Source organism: Stegostoma tigrinum, chromosome 19 (assembly GCF_030684315.1).
Source record: "Stegostoma tigrinum isolate sSteTig4 chromosome 19, sSteTig4.hap1, whole genome shotgun sequence".
In the NCBI taxonomy this organism is placed as follows: Eukaryota; Metazoa; Chordata; class Chondrichthyes; order Orectolobiformes; family Stegostomatidae; genus Stegostoma; species Stegostoma tigrinum.
The window spans coordinates 12356162-12377395 of NC_081372.1; the positions used below are offsets into that span (position 1 = coordinate 12356162).

A 21234-nucleotide genomic window follows, 5' to 3' on the forward strand; every position below is an offset into this window, starting at 1 on the left:
GGGGAGAGCCAAGAATAGTGATTTGTTTTCCCTCTTAAAGCACTTTTTGTAAAGCACCCCTCTATCGCAAAGTTTGAGTGCCACTCCTGGACTTAAGCGTGAAAAAAGAGCCTAGGCCGACAGACTCATGGTGCCGCCCGTCGGACGGTCCTGTCTTTGTGGTGAGATGTTGCACCAAGGCCCCGACAGCCTGCTATGGCCGATGTTGAAGACCTCATGGCACAATTTTAAAGGAGAAGGAGGGAGGGACGTCATCCTTTGCCAATGCCCTCAGAGTTATCTCTGCCTCCATCTCAGAATAAGGGGTCTACCATTTCAAGACCAAGATGAGAAGGAATTTATCCTTGGACCAGAGTGAATCTGTGAAATTCTTCACCGCAGAGGTCCTGGGGAGGTTTGATGCTGAAGCCTATTCAAGCCTGAAATGGACAGATATTTTCAATCTGTGAGGATTATGAGGGAAAAGGTTGGAAAGTGGGTGATCAGATGAGCCATGATTTTGTTGAATGGCAGAGCAGACTCGACAGGTTGAATGGCCTATTTAATGCTGTTAAATCGTATAGTCTTGCGGCCAAGCATCTGGATAAAACCGAAGCTATTGTCAGTTGGCCGTGTGCAAATGTGACTGCTGCACGGCCTGCATGCCGACTTTGGAAGAGCTACACTGGAATCTGAGACACTTGGTCATGAAAGGCACTGTACAAATGCATTTTTCCCCTTATGGTTTGCTAAAAAAAATGTCTCCCTCCTTTCAGCGGCTTTGCCAGTCTGCAATTTGTTCCTTTTTGAAACTGGGGCCCCACGAAGGGGTGAGCTCTTTGTACCACAGTGTGGGTGCAGCATTCCTCGGGTTTAAATCAGCACCATGACCTAGTGGACAAGACGGAGGTTGGGCCACCTCGCCACATTACAGTGGCTCACTTGCTGGAACTGACTGTTTATTCCTTTGTTTCTTTCAGAGCTCCTCATCAGCACATATGCCAAGTACTGCTACCGCAAGCTGCAGAAGGTTGCTGTGACTGGAGGAAAGAAGGTTTGCAGCTGAAGATTTTGTTTTAATCGTTGCCAGCAGCTGTCACCCTGAAATTTCACTAGCTGTTCCTGTCTGTCTCTGTCTGCTCTTTGTACTGTTGTACAGCTCTCCTCCTAGCCTGCATAGGGTTACTCTCAGCCTGGGAAGCTGTGTGCTCCCAGAGTCGGAATTTGCGCAGCTGGTGACAGGCAGTAAGCAGAGGGCTGCACATCCTTTTCTGCAGTAATCCTCATTCTGCCTCTGCAGTGCCCGTTTCCACTTCGACACAGCGTTAAAAAATCGGTCAGGAGAGGGTCAAAGCTGAGGTAGAAATGAGTTGGACTGACATCAACAGAATAAACAAAACTTGATGGTAAAGTTGCCGTCGACTCAGAGGATCAGTGGTCTGGTGATGAGTTTTAACTCCAGGTCACTGCGTGAAGTGGAGAAGACAAACTTTCAAGGCCACCTTAGCAAGTGTGGGGATTAGGGTCATACAGCACAGACCAGACTGACCATGCTCCCAAACTAAACGGGTCCCACCTGCCTGCGCTTGGCCCATATCCCTCCAAACATTTCTTACTCGTGGACTTATCCAAAAGTGTTTTACATGCATCCCCCACTTCTTCTGGAAGTTCATTCCACACAAATCGCCATTTAAAAAGTTTTTTAAAATCTCCTTTTTTAAAATCTTTCTCCTCTCACCTCAAAAGTACCCCCCCGCCGTCTTGAAATCTGCCACCCTAGGAAAAAGACCTTTGCCATTCACCTTACCTATGACCCTCATGATTTTACAAACCTCAGTAAGGTCACCGCTCAGCCTCTTACACTGCAGCGAGAGAAATCCCGGCCTATCTGGCCTCCCCTTGTAACTCAAGCTGTGCTGTTACCAACAATCAGCATACCAGCCGTCCAGCCGACTGAGCTGACTGAACCCCACCACCCCTCCCACACGCACGCATATACGCACGCACACGTGCACACATGCACACGCAGAGGTCTGCAGCACAGAAAAAGGCCCTTCGACCCATGTCAAAAGGGGAAATTTCCTTTGCCATTTTTTCTTTCTGCAGGAGGATGTTTGTGCATTTTAATTCAGGCTGAAAAAAGGATGTTCGAAGTGTATGAGGAAGGAGTGGGATTGGAATACAAAAACAAGCACAGTTTGAGCTGCCTGACCCAGATTGGCCTGTTCCTGCACGGTTCTCGATATGAAACACATCTCCAGTCCAAAGCAAAGTGTTGTTGCTTGCTATTTTTAACAAAAACAATTCAATTAATAGCTCACATGTTTTGCTGTAGCACCCTATGATCCAAGCTCTCTATCTTTCGAAGTTGTGTCCTTCTGTTGGCAGTGTTGGTTTGCGGTCCTGACCGTAAGATCTCGGGCACGAGCAGAAATGAAGGGTCAGCCACTAGGTTTACACATGGAATTCAGAGAAACAGGCCATTCGGCCCAGCTCATTGTGTCAGTTTTCATCATTCTCCTCAATAACCTCCACTTTATAGTACAGCACATGAACAGACCCTTCGGCCCACCATGTCTGTGCTGACCATGGTGCCATTTTAAACTAAAACTGTCTGCCTTCACATGCTCCGTATCCCTATATTCCCTGCCTGTTCATATCTAAATGCCTCTTAAACTTTGTTATTATATCTGCTTCAATCACCTCCTCTGCCGTGTTACTTTTTTGCACATCCTTCGATTTTTTTTCTCTCTCATTTACTGACCTGCTCTCCTCATAAACTCCTTCAATCTATGGCATTGAGAAAGGCCTTTAAGCCCATCGAATCTGTGTTGGTCAAAGAACAACCACTTAACTATTCTAATCCCACAACATCGAGGGCCCAAGGGCCTGTACTGTGCTGTAATGTTCTATGTTCTGTTTTCCAGCACTTGGCCCATTGCCTTGTCTATTTTGGCCTTGTGAGTGCGCATCTACCACCCTTACCGGCAGTGAGTTCCAGATTCCTAACACCCTGTGGGTGAAAATTATTTTCCTCACATCTCCTTTAAACCTTCAGCCCTTCACCTTAAATCTGTGCCTGTCAGCCATTGATCCCTGCACCAAGGGGACAAGTTTTTTTCCTGTCCACCTAGTCAATGCAGCTCAATGTGCTACATCTCAATTATGTACCCCCCTCTCAGCCTCTTGTGCTCAAAGGAAAACAACGCCAGCCTGCCCATAAAAGAAACTTGCCAGCCCAGGCAACCTTCTGATTAATCTGCACTGCACCCTCCCAGGTATTATCACCTCCCTTCTCTGATATGGATTTCAGGACTGCACATGGTAGTCTGGCTGTGCCCTGATGGTTCGTGGAACGTTGGCACAGTGGTTCGCATTGCTGCCTCCCAGCGCCAGGGACCCAGATTCAATTCTACCCTCCGGCTATTGTCTGTCTGGAGTTTGCGTATTCTGCCTGTGCCTGTGCGAGTTTCCTCCAAAGGTGCACAGGTTAGGGTGGATTGGCCATGCTAAATTGCCCTATGGTGTTCAGGGATGTGCCGGCTAGGGGAATGGGAAATGCAGGGTTACACAAGGAAAGGCAAGAGAAGTGAGGCTGGGGGTGAAGATGCTGTCCAGAGCGTCAGTGTAAACTTGATGGACCTAATGGCCTGCTTCCACACTGCAGCAATTCAGTGATTCTAACCAACATTTTATAGAGCTCTCGGTACAACCTCCCTGCTCTTAGACACTGTGGCCTGGCTTATAAAAATAAGCTCTCTTAAGAGGTGGTTTATTTCGAATTCTGACCAGTTTCCACATTATTAAAATGATACATGCACAATGGGGCCTTTCGGCCCATCGTGTGTGCACTGACTCTCTGAGCATTTTGATTTAGTGCCAATTGCCTGGGAACTGGGGGCAAGGTTTTTCACCCAGAGGGTGGTCGGGGTCTGGAATGCACTGCCTGGGATGGTAGTTGAGGTGGGAAACCTCACAACCTTCAAAACGTACTTCGGATGAGCACTTGGAGTGTGATAACATCGAAGGCTTTGGGCCTACTGCTGGGCAGTGGGATCAGTGTGGATGGTATATTCTGTCAGTACAGACTTGATGTGCTGAAGGGCCTTTTTCCGTACTGTATGATTATGAGGCTGCGTTTTCCCTCGTGACCCGGCATGTTATTTCTATGTAAGTATCACCTGGAATGTTTCAGACTTGCTAAATTTCTTACCGTTTTGCAAGTAATTCATTTGCAGATTAATTTAAACCTGTGCCCTCTTGTTCTCAGTCCTTTTACGAGCAGGAACAGTTTCTGGGTCTACCCCTCATGATTTTGAAATAAATGTGAAGTGCTTGGAGGGGGAGAAAAAGTGCCCTGCAGTTTTTATTTAAACATTTTTGGGATAGGATGGGTCAGGTGGGAATAATGAGAACCGTGTGGGAAGCCTTGCCTTTATTTGAAGAGTAGGAGCAAGATCTGATGGCAGGAGGGGTGAATAAAATCAAAGCAGCAAAGCTGAGGCAGAAAGAAGGTCATTGATTTATAGTTTCTTTATTTGTTCACGGGATGTCTGGGCCACTAACTGGACCAGCATTTATTGCCCATCCCTAATTGCCCCTTGAGAAGGGGGTGATGGGTTGTCTTCTGGAAACGTTGTGATCCTTACGGTGTAGGAACACCTACAATGCTATTAAGGAGGGAGTTCCAGGATTTTAGCCCAATGACAGTAAAGGAACCATAAGGGCATAGGATTAGAAGCAGGCCATTCAGCCCGTTGAGTCCGCACTGCCATTCAGTGAGATCATAGCTGATCTGAAAAGTCTGTCTATCTCAGACTTGAATGTAATTAATGATCAGCCTTGACATTCCTCTGCAGTAAAGAATTCCACAGATTGCCTCCCCTCTGAGAGAAAAACTTCTTGCATGTTTGCGTCCTAAACGTACAACCCCTTAATCTGAGAATATGCCCTCTGACCCTCGACTCTCCCACAAAGGAATACAGCCTTTCTGTGTCTTATTTATAGTTGAGCCGAGGCGACGTAGTTTGTGAGGCTAGAAGAGAAACTTGCAGCTGGTGGAGTTCACACATATTTGTTTCCAGGTGGTAGAGGCTGGGGCTTTGGGAGGTGTTGTCAGAGGTGGTGTAATGAGTTATTGCTGTATGCTTTTTGTGTCGGGAATGAATGGAGTGAATGTTGAACATAGTGGATGGCGCGGAGGGTCTGAGCTGGATTGAAATGTGCTTTCCTTCATCCACAGGGACTCAGAAAACCAACCATTGAGGAGATCCATCATGCGAAGAATGCCATCCTGACCCCCTCCATGTTTGGCAGCTCTTTAGAAGAGATCATGGAAAGGCAACGCGAACGCTACCCAAAGAGGAAACTGCCCTGGGTTCAAACCCAGCTCTCCAATAAAGTACTGGCACTGGGAGGGGCACAGGTTGAAGGCATCTTCAGGTAAGTCTATGAGTTTGTTCACCGTGAGCCTGTAGATGGGGACAGAGCATGGCTGTGCTGTGAGCCGCGGGCTCTGCTGCAGGGGTACCTGGTAATGGGGGATATGCCACACAATAAACATGCTGTGAGCAACTAAGAAACATAAGGGGGAATGTTACAGCTCAGCGCAGTTAACACTTCAGCCTCACAGCTCTAGGGAACCGGGTTCAGGCTGTGTGGAGTTTGCACATTCTCTCTGTGTCTGTGTGGGTTTCCTCCAGGTGCTGCGATTTCTTCCCACACTCCAAAGATGTGCAGATTAGATGGATTAGCAGGAAATGCAGGATTACAGGGATAGGGTGGGGAGTGCTAATCAGAGGGTCAGTGTGGACTCAATGGGCCGAACGGCATGCTTCCACCCTGTGGGGATTCTATGACTCCGTGTTACCTTGGACCAAGATTGTGCACTTCCTTCTGGAGAAAGGCCCCCCCAGATTCGAAACCTTAATTCTGCCTTCGTTTCACCAGCTGCTGCCAGACCTGTTGAGTTGTAGTGTATTTGACGTGGTATTAAAATCTCCACAGGAGTGAATTTTCTTTCCCTGTCACAGTGTTGTGTTTAGCTTGGGGGCATGCAAATGTCCTGATTTCTCCTTTTTACCCATTATCTCTGATACACAGGCACACGCACTGGCCTGAGGAGAGCGTGTTCTGGCCTCAGTGGTTGTTGCTTGTGTGTGAGACGAGCGGGTTTGTTTGCACTGATCGTGAGGCTTTCCCAGTTCACCACCTCCGCCTGCGACCCTTCCCGCTCACCGTTCCATGCAGGATTTCTGGAGTATCCTGGAGTCCCCCAGGAGCAGCCTGTTCTGTCATCCACCTTGTCAGCAATTACTGCAAGTCCCTTTCCAAAGGATGAAGGGTCTCTCAGGCATTTGAGTTTCGCTGTTGGGAAGTCACGTTGAGGTTATACGGGATGTTGGTAAGGCCTCTTCTGGAGTACTGTGTCCGGTTCTATTCAACCACTTATAGTGTTATTGAGCTGGAGACGGATCAGAAGAGGTTTACCAGGATGTTGCCGGCTATGGAAGGTTTGAGTTATAAAGAGATAGGCTGAGACTTTTTTCACTGGAGAGTAGGAGGTTGAGAGGTGACGGGATAGAAGTTTACAAAATGATGAGGGCTTTAGAGCTAATGGTAACAAAGTGTGGGGCTGGATGGACACAGCAGGCCAAGCAGCATCTTAGGAGCACAAAAGCTGACGTTTCGGGCCTAGGCGCTTTTTCTGATGACGGGTCTAGGCCCAAAACGTCAGCTTTCTTGCTCCTAAGATGCTGCTTGGCCTGCTGTGTCCATCCAGCCCCACACTTTGTTATCGCGGATTCTCCAGCATCTGCAGTTCCCGTTATCCCTGATAGAGTTAATGGTAGGTCTGTTTTCTCCTGGGTGAGGGATTTCGACATATTTTTAAGGTGAGAGAAGAAAGATTTAAAAAAGATGAGCAGCAAGTGTTTTACACAGAAGCTAGTTTGCATGTAGAATAAACTGCATGAGGAAGTGGTGATTGGTGGTACGATTACAGCATTGAAAGGGCATTTGGATAAGTATATGAATAGGAAAGGTTTGGAGGGATATGGGCCAGGGGCAGGCAGGTGGGACTAGTCTAGTTGAGGATTATTAAAAACCGAAGGAACTGCGAATGCTGTCAGTCAGGAACAAAAGTAAAGTTGCTGGAAAAGCTCAGCAGGTCTGGCAGCCCCTTGGGGCTGATTATAGTCTTCCCCCTCATGCTGTTTCTCCCCCACACCCTGACCCCAGCAGCAGGAGGAATCCGCTGCAGAAATTAATTGCAAGGATCTGCAGAAAGGGAGTGGGACCAGGTGGGTTGCTCTTTGAGAGAAATGGCATGGACACAAATAGGCCGAGTGACCTTCTGCTTTATGATTCTAACTACTCATTCGATAAACCCTATTGAACTCATGCCCGTGGTGATCTGTCCTCAGTTCACAATGGGTTTTCCCTCTGGAAGCATTCCCCGTGTTATCTGCGAAATAATGTTGGTGAGTGTGTTTGGTTGTGCCTTTACAAAGGGAGGTAGGAAACAATTGGCCTCCCTTTGTCTTGTGATAACAAAGTGTGGAGCTGGATGAACACAGCAGGCCCAGCAGCATCTCAGGAGCACAAAAGCTGATGTTTCGGGCCGAGACCCTTCATCAGAGAACATCCTTTGCCTTGTCTTCGCTGTCTCCCCTCCCCTCAGGGGAGCATCAGTGGGGGAAACCTCTGACTGAAGGAGTCACAGTTACCTACGTCTTTTCTGTTGCTTTTACATGTTGAAGTTTTGTTCCATTATGTTGGCGTTTGTCGCCTCACTTGTTTGTTTTTAGGCAGCACAAGCACTTGGCCCACACTCTGTTTCTCTTCTGACTGCACTCAGCCAAGGTTTCTGCCTGGAACATCTCACTTTAGCTGTTGGTGACCCAAATTGGAAGCTCACAAATTGATTTTAAAAGCTTGCAAAGCCTCCAGGCTGGGAAGGGTTAAATACAGCAGTGGAGCTGGGTTACAGCAGGACTTTTGAAACGTCCTTCCAGCCGGCCCTTGTGCAGCTTATCGGCCTGCTCCTCTACATTCACATGCCCCCTTAATGCCCTTCGTTTGCACACCATAAGCAGTAGTTACACCACACCGCGGTTGGAAATTAGGCCATTTCTGAACTCCCCAAGGCTTTGTATTCTCAGCGTTCTCCGCTGCCAGTTTACCCCCAAGCCCACTCCACCCTGCCCTCAATCCCTCACCCGTCCCCGACATGACCCACCACATGCCCACTGCAACCACCTTCAGTCTTCTCCTCTTGCCTTGCGCTGTCTCCCAATATGCCAGCTTTTTTTGGGTTTTTTAAAATGTGGGCATCATTGGCAAGGCCACCATTTGTGGCCTGCCCCTCATTGCCCTTGAACTGACTGACGTGCTCGATCATTTTGAGGGGACAGTTAAGAATCTGCGTCTGGGTCACGTGTAGGCCAGACCAGGAAAGAATGGCAAAGTCCTTCCCTAAAGAGCATCAGTGAAAATCGGAGTTGGGAAGTCATGTTGAGGTTGTACAGGACACCGGTGAGGCCTCTTCTGGAATACTGTGTCCAGTTCTAGTCGTCCTTTTACAGGAACAATATTATCGAGCTGGAGAGGGATCAGGAGAGATTTACCAGATGTTTCCCAACTCTGGTTTTAACGGAAATCAGTAATTGTCACTGTTTCTGTGGCTAGCTTTCAGTTAAATATCTTCATTGCTCAAATTTATATTCCCTCAGCCACCATGGTGGGATTTGAACCTGTGTCCACAGAGCATTAGCCTGACCCTGTGGGGTATGAGACAAATGCCACTGTGCCACCATCTTCCCTCAAGCAGCTCATTCATAGCTCTACTAGCCTCCCCACCCCAGCCTGCACCAGCCTGATCTCCTGTCCCTGGCTACCTGATTGGCCACCTACACCATAAGCTAAAACCACAAGCTAGCACAGGCTAGTCGGGCCAAACAGAATGTTTGTGTCTTACATCGCAGGTAAAAATGCTTGTGGGGTCTACTACCTGAACCCTTTCCCCCCCCCCCCCAATTCCTCAGCCTCACTACCCTTCTCCACAGCTTTTTAAAACCATTTTCCCCTTTTCCTACACATGCAGTAGGTCCACTCTTTCCCTCGGCATCTGTTTGTTTCGTTGCTGATGTGACTTCTCGATCAGTGAGATAGATATTGAATCCATGGTGTGGGCCTTCCCACAGCACACGGACTACAGCGGCTCCAGAAGGCAGCTCCCTACCACCACCTCAAGGGGACCAACTAGGGACGGGCAAGAAATATTGGGCCCAGCCAGGGACACACACATCCCATGAGTGAATAAAAAAAATCACCCTCTTCATGAGTGATGATTGGCTCAGTGATTTGTGTAAACACGTGGAATGTACTTTGTTTTTGTTTAATTCTGTGCAAGCCGTGGGATTAAATGGCCAGGCACCATGTGGAAAATGGCAGAGTTTTAAGGAAGAATACCAAAGAACTCCAGATGGTGGAAATGCAGAGTTTTTTTTAAATTCCTGACTGGAAGCTGACTGACTGACTATGTTTTTGCTGATGAAGGGTCTCGACCCGAAGCGTCAGCTTTCCTGCTCCTGTGATGCTGCTTGGCCTGTTGTGTTCATCCAGCTCTATACCGTGCTATCTATGAATGACTATGTCCCTCTGTTTCAGAGTGCCTGGGGACATCGATGAGGTGAATGCCCTCAAACTGCAGGTTGACCAGTGGAGGATTCCAGAGAACCCTGCTGACCCCCATATACCAGGTAACATCTGTCATTCAGGACTGGAAGGTGGTCAGGGACAAGTTTGATGCGCTGAATGGCCATCTCCTGTTCCCATCGTTTGTCTCGGAGTTGAACTTGTCCTATTCAAATGCCTGACACAAGCCATTGCTGGGAGAGGCAGAGGTTTAGCTGCCTATAATTTAACATACACAATTCATAAATTCCAATAATAGACATTTTCCGAAGCTGTTCATAAGTGTCCGACTGTTCGTTACTTACATGGTGCACATGCAACCTCTTGTGGTAGAAGAGGGTACTGCGTATCCAATTTTTATGCCAAGCTCAGTCTCATTGGTTCAGTGATAATGGGAACTGCTGATGCTGGAGAATCAGTCTCATTGGTCGCGGTGTACGCCAGGTTCTCCCTTCTCGCTTCACAGATGCTGCCTAATCTCTTGATTATTTTCAGCACTTTCTGTTGTTGACATTCTTTCGCTGTCATGTTAATTGGTAACACTGTCTCTCACTAAAGATCCACACTGAGGGGGTGTTGCTCTGTTGGATGTGCTGTCTTTCAGAGGTGTCAAACTGACCCTCCGTCAGCCTGTTGGGTTGTATTTGAAAGGCAGTTGAAACGACAGTGTTGAAGCAGTTAGCCAATGTTTATCCTTCGATCACTGGAAGCAGATGGACTGGTCGTTATCATGTTGCTGTTTGAGCTGGGTATTTGCCTCAGTAACATTAGACCAGTGACTGTCGTGGTAATATATCCCCAGACCCTCCAGTTTAATGCTTTGATAACATGGAATTCAACTGGTGACATTTAAGTTCAATTACTTCAATCTGGAAATAATGGGCTCTTAGGGTGCAACAGTATGGTCGCTACCTCTGAGCCAGGAGACCAAGGTTCAAGTCCCGCCTCCTCCATTGAGGTGTGTAATAACATCGCTGAAGTAGTTGTTTCAAAAATATCCAAATTCTAGCATTTTAAACTGGTCTCAGCGACAGATGGGAAAATTGTCATCAACTGTTGTAAAATCCCATCTGGTTCATTCTTGCCTTTGAGAGAAAAGCTCTTAACTGTTGTCCAGAATGAGTTATTCACAGGGCATGACAGCCAGCCAATAAAAAAAATAAAAATCAGACAGTGTAATATTTTGTTACCTGAAAAACACTTGATACTTTTGGAGGATGGGAGAATTTGATCGTCACAGCAGACTGAATTTAAATAATTCTAGGTATTCTGGGCAAACCACAGAAGCACAGGATGTCATTGTTACTTTTTGATGCAGGACCGCCTTATAAACACCTCGCCCGGCCTCACGTAGAGTGTTACAGCATGGAAACAGACCCTTTGATCTGACCAGTTCATCCCTAACACAATCCCAAACCAAACTAGTCCCACCTGCCTGCTCCTGGTCCATATCCCCTCCAAACCTTTCCTATTCATGAACTTACCCAGATGACTTTTAAACGTTGTAACTGTGCCCACATCCACCACTTCCTCTGGGAGTTGATTCCACATGTGAGTCAGCCTCTGCGTTTAAAAAGAAAATTGCCCATCGTGTCTTTCTTTTTCTAAATCTCTCTCCTCTCGCTGTGAAAATGTGCGCCTTAGAGTTGAAATCTTAGGGAAAGACAACTACTGTTGACTGTATTTATACTCCTCGTTATTTTATAAGGGGGGCCCCTTCCTTTTCTCACTGTGCCTGTGATTTTTGTTTTGCCTCTGTGCAGCCTCGCTGCTGAAGTTGTGGTACCGAGAGCTGGAGGAACCCCTGATCCCTCAGAAGTTTTACCTGCAGTGCGTGAACAACTACGAGAATCCCGAAGCTGCTGTTGCCGTCGTTGCTTCTCTGCCTGAAATAAACCGCCTTGTCCTTGGTTACCTCATCCACTTCTTACAGGTGAGTACACCTGAGATTGGCCGTGTCAAAGGGGTGTACAGGCCAGATGGATCAGCCATGGGAAATGCGGGCTCACGGCGATAGGGATGGTGGGGTGTGGGGGATTGTTCTGGGCAGGATGCTCCTCTTCGGAGAGTCGCTGTAGACCTGTTGGGCCAATTGGCCTCTATCTGCGTTAGGGATTTCTATGATGTGGAGGACTGCACCCTATAGACAGTCTAGATTACTCTGCAGTGTTTAAAACTGGTCTGAGCAGTGTTGGATAACACAATGTAGAACTGGATGAACACAGCAGGCCAGGCAGCATCAGAGGAGCAGGAAAGCTGTCGTTTCAGGTCTGGACACTTCAGAAATTTCCTCGAAGAACGGTCCAGGCCCGAAACATCAGCCTTCCTGCTCCTCTGCTGCTGCTTGGCCTGCTGTGTTCATCCAGCTCCACACCTTGTTATCTCGGATTCTCCAGCATGGCAGTTCTTACTATCTCTGGGCAGTGCTGGACCTGGTGAAGAGGGCACTTATCAAATAGTGACTGTGTCAGGAGCAGCCTTGATGTTGAGGGGGGGAATTGAATAAGCCCGATGCAGATTTGTGAGAAAATAGCCAGGGTGTGGGAGTAATTGGACAGCTCTATCGAGGGGGTTGGAGCGTAAGAGTAGGAAAGTCTCAGTGCAACAGTACAAAGTGCTGGTGAGACCACAACTGGAATTCTGTGAGCCGTTTCTTTATTGAAGGAAAGATATTTCATTGGAGGCTATTCAGGGTAGGTTCACAATGTGAAGGGATTACCTTACAAGCAAAGGTTAAACAGGTTGGGAATCTGCTTACAGGAGTTTAGAAGAATGAAGCAAATAGGATTCATAAAGGGCTTGACAGGGTAAATGCTGAGAGGGTGTTTTCCCTCATGGGAGAGTCTAGGACCAGAGGACACAATCCTAGGATAAGGGGCACCAATTTAAGACTGAAATGAGGAAGCATTTCTTCTTGATGAGCGTTGATAGTCCTTGCCACAGAGAGCTGTGAGGGCAGAATCCTAGGGTATATTTAAGGCTGAGGTAGATCAGTCAGGGAATGACGGGTTAGAGGGAAAATGCAGGAAAGTGGGCATGAGGAATGCTGGATCGGCCATGATTCTGTTGAATGGCAGAGCAGGTTCGGGGTGGGGGGGAGGAGTCGAACAGTCGCCTCTTATTTCTTATGGCGTTGTTGGTTTTATTGAAGAACCAGCACAGGCTCCAATGGGCCACATGGCTTCCCCCTGTGCTGTAAGATTCCAAGTGTTGCACTTTCGGTGACTCTTTGTTGATCCGAGTTTGGAAGTGGATGACAGTGTTTAAGATGATTGGTGGAGTAAAGAAACAGAGGCAAAGGAAACAAAACAGGAAGAAATGTTTCCTTATTTGCATGCGGGAGTGAACCGGGCTCCAGTGTCTGAAAAGGCAGCCGGGGAACATTCGGTCGTAAGGGCATTGATAAATTCTGGAGAGAAGTGTTTTCTAATAGGCTTAGAGGGAAAGAGCAGGTGGTGTGCCAGGCTAACTGGGATGTCTCTACTAGAGTACCTGCGCAGATATGATGGGCTAGAGGGCCACCTCTTGTGCTGTATTCTTCTGAAAATAATTCCGTCACCTGCATCGGCAGCACCCGCCCTCTTTCTGCAAGCCTAGGATGCTCCTCTATTGCCGCCTCCAGGTGCAGGAGCTCCCATGCCCCTCTTAATTGGTTGGAACTTCAGGAGATAGTTTCAAAACTGGCTTCCACTCCCTACCGCATCTGCTTGAGGGATCCCGCTTCCCCAAACCCCTGACCTTCTGTCTGGATCCCTTCAGCCAGCCTGAGACAAAAACCAATGACATCCTTCTCATTGGGTTAAGTTTATTAATGACTCAGTCTTAATAACTATAAAAGGAGACCTGCACTTCTGACGCTCAGATAACAACGTGTGAAGCTGGATGAACACAGCGGGCCAAGCAGCATCTCAGGAGCACAAAAGCTGACATTTCGGGCCTAGACCCTTCTTCAGAGCTCTGATGAAGGGTCTAGGCCCGAAACGTCAGCTTTTGTGCTCCTGAGATGCTGCTTGGCCTGCTGTGTTCACCCAGCTTCACACTTTGTTATCTTGGATTCTCCAGCATCTGCAGTTCCCATTATCTTCTGACTCTGTCACAGGTTTTCCCACGCGTGGTTTTATCCTGAGACAGAATGCATCTGAAGCTATGCGCGTGAGCGCTTCATGGCAGGAGCATCCTTGGCTTCTCATGGCCTCCTATCTGCCGGTGATTAACTCAAGCAGGCACGAGGTCGTTCAGTTCGCAGAGTGCACAGCATTAGCGAAAACAAAAAGCCGCAACTTCCCTTTACTCTCACAAAACAAAATATTGAGAAGTAACGTTCTCAGAGAAGAGATAAATGCTTATTTTTCCCTCCCCCCTCCCTTTTCTAACAGATTTTTGCACAGCCAGTCAACGTGAGCAAAACCAAGATGGATGTCAACAACCTCGCCATGGTGATGGCTCCAAACTGCCTGCGCTGCCAGTCTGACGATCCTCGGATTATTTTTGAGAATACGCGGAAGGAGATGTCCTTCATCCGCCTGCTGATCGTGCACCTGGACACCAGCTTCATCAAAGATGACCTGTGAGAGGTCAGAGATTCTGACAGTGGCCTGGCTGGCAGGCTCAAGTTGGCCTCTTCCCGTATTCCCTTTGATGGCGTGGTGCGCGTATTTGTACTCGGTTCTGCCTGCTTTTCAGTGGCTGGACAATCAAACGTCGACAAAAAAAGAGTAATTGCCTCAAGCCAGTACCTGGAACAACCATGGAGCAGCTCCATCTGTTTGTGCTATTGAATCCAAGTTGTGTTTCCTTGTGTCAATGGTGCAGACCAAAAGCAAGGGAGACCCTGGGCCTTACTGTGTCTGAGATGTTATGCATGAAGTTTGTTTTCTAAAAACCTTTCGCCATTAACGATAACTCCAGTCTATTAGTTTGCGCATGTGCGCATGCGTGTGTGTGTGTGTGTGTGAGTGAGATTCTCTTTTGCACTGGTCAGAGTTAAGAAGGTGCCTCGTGACGGAGATAATCAAGCCATTAGTTGGATTGGGTTATCATGATCCTTGTCCCCATCCTGCATTAATAAGCAGCTACTGCAATATTCCACAGCATTCTAATGCAGCAACAAAAAGAGAGAGGCAAAATGACATTGAAGCTTTTGGAAGAGGAAGCAGTTTGGGAGCTTTTCTGTCTAGCCTATCTGAATTGTTGTAAGACTGAGCATCGAAAACAGTGAGGGGATCCAGGAATGGCGTTGTACATGTGACCTTTTTATTTTGTTTTCTTTTGTAAGAAAGAAACCCCACACTCTAAATAGACATTAACAAAAGAGAGACATTTGCTAGTTTTGGTTTTCAAAAAAAAACCTCTTTCCAGTGCCCCGAACAACACTGAGCTATCACTCTGATGGCTCGCTGTGCCTTCACAGGAGGGAGACTTCACAACATGATTGTAAAACTCCAGGTGATGTTTCAAATGCCTTGGTCACTGATATAATTGAATTGATTGAATATTTCGGTTAATGTTGTTTTAGGATTTTGTTTGTAAGTTTGTCCATGGGATGTGGGTATAGCTGGTGAGGACAGCATTTATTGCTGCCCTGGAGAAGGTAGTGGTGAGCTGCCTCCTCAAATGGCTGCAGTCCTTGGGGTGTAAGTAATGGAAGGATGACCTGTGTCCTCCCGATCTTCACCACGAAAGAGTGCATTTTCAGTGGTATGTGGCGGACAGCAACTTTACTGCGTGCAGATACATGTCAGAGTTGCATTCCGGATTTGTTTTTGAACTGAGTCCATTTCCCAGCTTGGCCCAGTCCCACTCCATAAGTGGAGTGCGCACTCGGTTTCAGCTGGTGGGCAATCCCCACATAATCGTCCATACCCTCGAAATTCAGGGATTTGCCACTTTTCACAATTAACTGCAGAACTAGTCTTCAGTTCACAGAGGTGCTCACACAAGGTTCTGAAACCAAAAAGTGCCGTCTGTATGAAATACCCTCTGCTAAGACAATCAGGGGCCTAATAATGCAGTACCAAGTGAATCATATTAGAGTTTCTAAAAGCCTACCTTGTATTTATGTGAGAAGTATCTGTGAAGTGATGTGTGTGTTTGTCTTTAAGGCTAATTATTTCACTTTGTGATTTTTCTCTGGTAGACTCGGTGGGGTCTTGCTGGAAACAGAAGAGCCATTTGTGTCTCTTCTTGCCAGGATATAGGTTATTTTATCCTTTTTTATAATCATCAGACCCATAACCCACAGCAGTTTTCAACAGCGCGATTGCCATTTCAAGAGTCTAAATTTACAATAAAATAGGCATCCTAGGAGATCGCAAAAATCTCATTTAAAGCTTGCACAGCCCCATCATGACATTCAAATTGGATTTAGTAATTAATGGGAACAAAGGCCCCGTAAATCTGGACATTTGCTTCATGTTAACTCTCAGCTAACAGCATCTGACTTTCGGCATATTTTTAAATTTAGTAATTGCTACTTGAAACTGACTTAATTTACATTTTACTAACTGGATATCTTAATTTTGCAATTAATGAGCACAAACCATTATTAAATAGATTAAATGGGATGAGGCTGTTTTGATCCATTGATTTTTGTGTATAATGTAATAAGGAATGTTATTATTTTTACTATATGGTTGACTTTGAGAGGGCCAGATGGAGAGGAGGGTGAAATCCACTCTCCTGTACGTTCATTATAATCATTCATTCCTCATTCTATCCACACCCTGGGTTGAGTGGGTCAAGTGATCCAGTTTGTAGTCAGTACCCCAGGTCTTGAGGAGCTGTGAATGGTTCTGAGATGGGGTTGTGCCAATTTAGTGGCTGTTCACTGTCCTGCCTTTTCCCTACAGCTTCTGTACTACTCAGGCTACACAGCAGAATTATACCCCCGATGCTGGACTTCCCCAAGCAAGACTTGAAAGCAAAACATGGGTTTTCGATGAGCTTATATTGAGGACTGGTAATTTCTCTCATTTGAAATTGAATTTGGGTGGCACACAGCACCTACCTGATGTAAACTGGCTGTGATCAGCCTTTCAGAGTGAGAAAACCTGTTTAGCTCCAAGTTCTTGGAAAGGCCTAGCCAAATCCAACAGCCTTGACTCATAGTTGAGTGTTATTTTTCTGCTGTAGAACGAGGCCAGTTTTATCTAACTGTGGTTTCCTGTGTTCTTGATTGTGGCTCATCACATGGCAGCTGTCCAATTTTATTTTCTAAAGAAATTATTTTTTAGAATGTGATTTAATGCTGAGTTACAAATGTCTGTCTTGCGCCTAAGCCATGTGTCAATGAGGGCCTGTTCTCTGAAATTATGTTGCGAGTTTAGAGATCACTTTTTAGTTCCAACTCCGAGGTGTTGCTTTCAGATTTGGAAGATTGAAAAATGATTGAGAATTGTATACTTGGACCTGAACAGACAGGTTCCGATATTCCACTCAAGCAGTTCCTTTCTGTTGTAAGTTGAAGCTGAGTGATAGCAGTATGTTTATTGTTACTTACTGGGGCCTAGTCTGTCAGATGTACCTCACTGAGGTGTTCTAGCCCAGAAGCTGATGCAGTGAGGTGCCATCAGTATTGCAGAAAGCCTTTAAGAATGAGGTTAGGTGTTCACTGCAGTTGACGATCAGTGGTGTTGCAAATGCAAGAATGCCAAGTGTGAAAGGATCACAACAAAATAATTTGGTGCTCTTGCGTTTGTCCCGATGGATGCAAGACAAAATGCTTTGGCAACATGTGTCTCGCGCGCTCTCTCTCTCCCTCTCTCTAATATGTAAGTTTGGCATTACCAAGTCGACTGTATGTTGCAAATATTTAATTTTGGAATCAATCGTCTGCAAGTTGCCTGGTTCTGGGGCCTTGCTGTTTTAGCCTATGCCTTAACAGGAGAACGATAAAGAGATGACCAATCTGATAATGCTGCTAAAGCTTTAATTTAATCATTTCTTGTCCCTCCACCCACCCATCTAGTTTATCTGATTAAAAGGTTAATGCGTGATCTTTCTTTCGCCAGTGTAATTTTTGTAGTTTTCACTCCCATATTCTCCCACAGCTAACATGCATTACAGCAGCCGAATTTGGCCAGTTGTTAGTATCAGCCATTGTCATGGTGTCCTATTTTTATAACAAAAAAGATGGCTTTTCCAAAAAAAAAATTTCTGAATTGCAGCTTGCTCCATTTATATATTCCTCTTTAAGTTTATATTTCTGCTGTATAACTGTACAAAATATATTTTAAAATTGTTCTCCACTTAAAGGAGTGTGTGGTCTAACATTCAGTGAGAGGATGTGTTGTCTAGAAGGGAAAGTGTCTATATAATTATGTACAATTAAACATTGATAATGATTACAGTTGTGCAGCTAGTTATCATGGCAGAGCATCTGTTTTATCTTTTGCCAAACTGCACGTTTTTGTTAACAAGGTATTTTACTTCCTCTCCGTTCTCACCCTCTGTTGTTACTCCCTGCATCCTTGTTACCCCCAATGCCCCTGTTCCATCGTTACTCTCTATGCCCCATTACTCTGCCCCCATTTGTCTCTCCACCTTGACCCTCCTCACGCTCCAAATGTAATCCTCCCCCATGACCTGGGGCTGAGTAATTTACCCTTACAGCTTGTGCTGAGGAGCTTCAGGCATGAACCCAGAGCATCTTAACGTTGGTGTAACACACCACTGGAGACCCACCTGCTTCACCCTGAGGTAGAACACTGATGACATATTCACAAACTGTGGGCATCTTCTTCAGTGCCCCCGACTTTTCCATTTTCCCTGGAAAGAGCCCTTGCCTGCTGACTCTCGCGCTGAAATCGAGTGGATCGAAACGCTCCACAGACTTGCTGTCCCAGTTACCTACTGGACTGTCCATTGTTAGATGGAACCTTGAAGAAAAGAAGCTTCCCTGTTTGGATGTCCTTGTGGGATTGGTTTGCTGTCTGAAGTCAGGTTAGCCTATTGCACGCAGGGATTATCCTGAGTGGCCCTGGATTAGAGAGTTGGGCGGGTGGAGAACCAGCCTTTCACTCCTGGCTCTGACACAGTAAGCCCCAATGGGGTTTAGGACTGGTCTGGATGGCCCCTGCAGCTTCCACTCCTGAGTAAACTCCTTGCCCTTGCTCATGGTGTAGGCCAAATAGAGCAATGTTCCAAGAAGCCGACACTTTCCCTGGAATCACCAACACTAGCCCCCCCTCCTCGCCAGGCAGGAATTGTCACTTTTAGGAGTGGAAGGTAAGATGTAAACAGAAACTCCATAGATGCCCTTTTAAAATGTCCCGTGGCACCGTCTGTGGGAACTAAAGCAGGCCCATTAACCTGCCACATAGTTTGAGGGTGAGATTATTTGTACAATACACCCTCGCACGACTGCAGAATATTTCCTTTCTGTTGCCATGTACAGTCTGGCTTTTTTCTTGGTGAAGGGTGGAATTTTAACTCTCGCTGAATGGAATATTCACAGGATTGGACGGTTCGCAGTTTTGCGCCCCACTAGTCGGGCGAGTGTTAACGAAACTGAAGGGACCAGGTGCAGTGTGGATTACAGCTGCCTGCTGAAAGTAATATTCAGTGTAAAGTTAAGATTTCTATCCGATCCATGGATTCCTGGGCTGAGGACCTTGATTAAAATCAGCCCCATCCCACTCCCAATGATGCTGATTATATGCACCCTTTCATTGTTTAAAGTAATTCAATTCTGTGGAGGTACTGACAATAATTTACATTAATGTTTGTGTTCCTGCACACAGTACAATATCTGGTATTACACTACTGGATGTTTTGTAAATATAGTTTTTTTTTGATATTTCTGTACATTGATTATTACAAAGGATTCTTTGTGATGGACAGTTTCCCCCAAGATTGAGGCTGGGGAAAAATAAAGTGACTGAAAACAAGCAGTTGGTTTCAGTAATAACACGAAAAAATTAAACCTCAGAATATCCAGGTGGTGGGAATGCACATAGCCATTGTAGCTTTAAAAACAAACGTCGTTTATTCATTTTCTTTTTTATTTCCCCATCAGGTATTTACTAAAATATCAATTGTATAGTTTGAAGGGAGGTTGAATGTGGCTTAAAAATAATAAACTCAAAATGGAATTGACTTTGAATGAGTAAATGGGGAAAGGGATTTGCCTGTGTGTGTGCGTGCGCGTGTGTGTGTGGAGATTGTCTTATTAAAAGCAAAACCAAATATGTAACCTCTTGATTTTGTTTCTTTCTGTACATTGCGTCATTTGCAATATGCATTAGTGTTAATGTGTAAAAGTTGTGTTGTAAACTTCTCTGTAAACATTGCTGTTCATGTTTTTTTATTGTTTTCTTTGCACTTAGCTTCTCCTTCATGCTGTGATATGTTAATGCTTTTTGACAGGTTGTATAAAAGCAGAATAATTTTTGTGTACACTGGATGTTTCCTTGCGCAACAGAACTGTAAATAAAAACTACAAGATTCTGACCTTGAAAGGTCTCAAGTGTTTGCTGTTGTGAGAATCCAGTGTTTACAGTTAGAGCATTAACTTTCACAAATAGAAATCTGTGTACACTAACCATAAACAAATATGACAATCATTGAGACGTCCGAGACAAATTACTCTTTATTTAGAATTTCTCTATGCAGCGGAACCTACCTCTTCCATCGAAGTAGAGTCAAAATAGAGAGCTACCGCCAGACCTCCTTCCTACTCTCAATGTTACAGCAAACTTTGTTTTAACCGGCACCTTAATCAGCCAGTGAACTTGATAAAAAGACCAAACAAAAAAAATGTATACACACAATGTCTGGGTATTTGAATAAAGTTTAACAGCGATGTATATATGTACTGCATTATGTTACTATTATGTACTGTATGTTCTTGATTTTAATTGGTGTGTTAATGTTATTATATCGATTTCTTTTTGCAGATGTTGACGTCTCAAAAGTTTTGCTTGGTCAGTTTACTGCGGTTAGGCCTACCTCATGGTCAGCCAGAGTATTTGATCAACTGGTACACTCCTGGGCCTGTAGGTGCCAGTTAATAAAAGGTTTGTTGTGTATGTGTATCATACAGCCCGTGATGGAACACTCAATACTCCTTTCTGCTCTATTATAAACCTCCAACAAGTTAGAGAGCCCCTGGAGGGGAATCTTCCTTTTTAGATATATTTAATCAACCTGTTCAGATGTTCTGGTCTCCCTTCTAGAGGAAGGATGTTGTGAAACTAGAAAGGGTTTCAGAAAAGATTTACGGGGATGTTGCCAGGCTTGGAGGGTTTGAGCTGTTGGGAGGGTCCGAATAGGCTGGGGCTATTTTCCTTGGAGTGTCGGAGGCTGAGGGGTGACCTTGTAGAGGCTTATAACATCACGAGGAGCATGAATAGGGTGAATAGTCAAGGTTGTCTTCCTACAGCAGGGAAGTCCAAAACTATAGGGAATAGGTTTAAGGTGAGAGGGGAAAGGTTTAAAATGGACCTAACGGACAACTTCTTCATGTAGAGGGTGGTGTGTGTAAGGAATGAGCTGCCGGAGGAAGTGGTGGAGGCTGGTATAATGACATTTAAAAGGCATCTGGATGGGTACATGAATAGG

The 21234-nt window shown here is 45.8% G+C and overlaps 1 protein-coding gene across 3 annotated transcripts in view; it reads left to right on the forward strand.

The window, feature by feature from the left end:
* Positions 1 to 20132, forward strand: part of arhgap46b (Rho GTPase activating protein 46b) — a 185404-nt gene extending 165272 nt beyond the window's left edge. For all 3 annotated transcript variants that reach the window (XM_048550065.2, XM_059652739.1, XM_048550067.2), the window contains 5 exons: positions 960 to 1033; positions 5222 to 5421; positions 9649 to 9740; positions 11439 to 11608; positions 14052 to 20132. In XM_048550065.2, the coding sequence (XP_048406022.1) occupies positions 960 to 1033; positions 5222 to 5421; positions 9649 to 9740; positions 11439 to 11608; positions 14052 to 14246 (731 nt within the window). In that variant the 3' untranslated portion in view covers positions 14247 to 20132. The remainder of the gene's footprint in view (positions 1 to 959; positions 1034 to 5221; positions 5422 to 9648; positions 9741 to 11438; positions 11609 to 14051) is intronic.
* The last annotated feature ends 1102 nt before the right edge of the window (positions 20133 to 21234 follow it).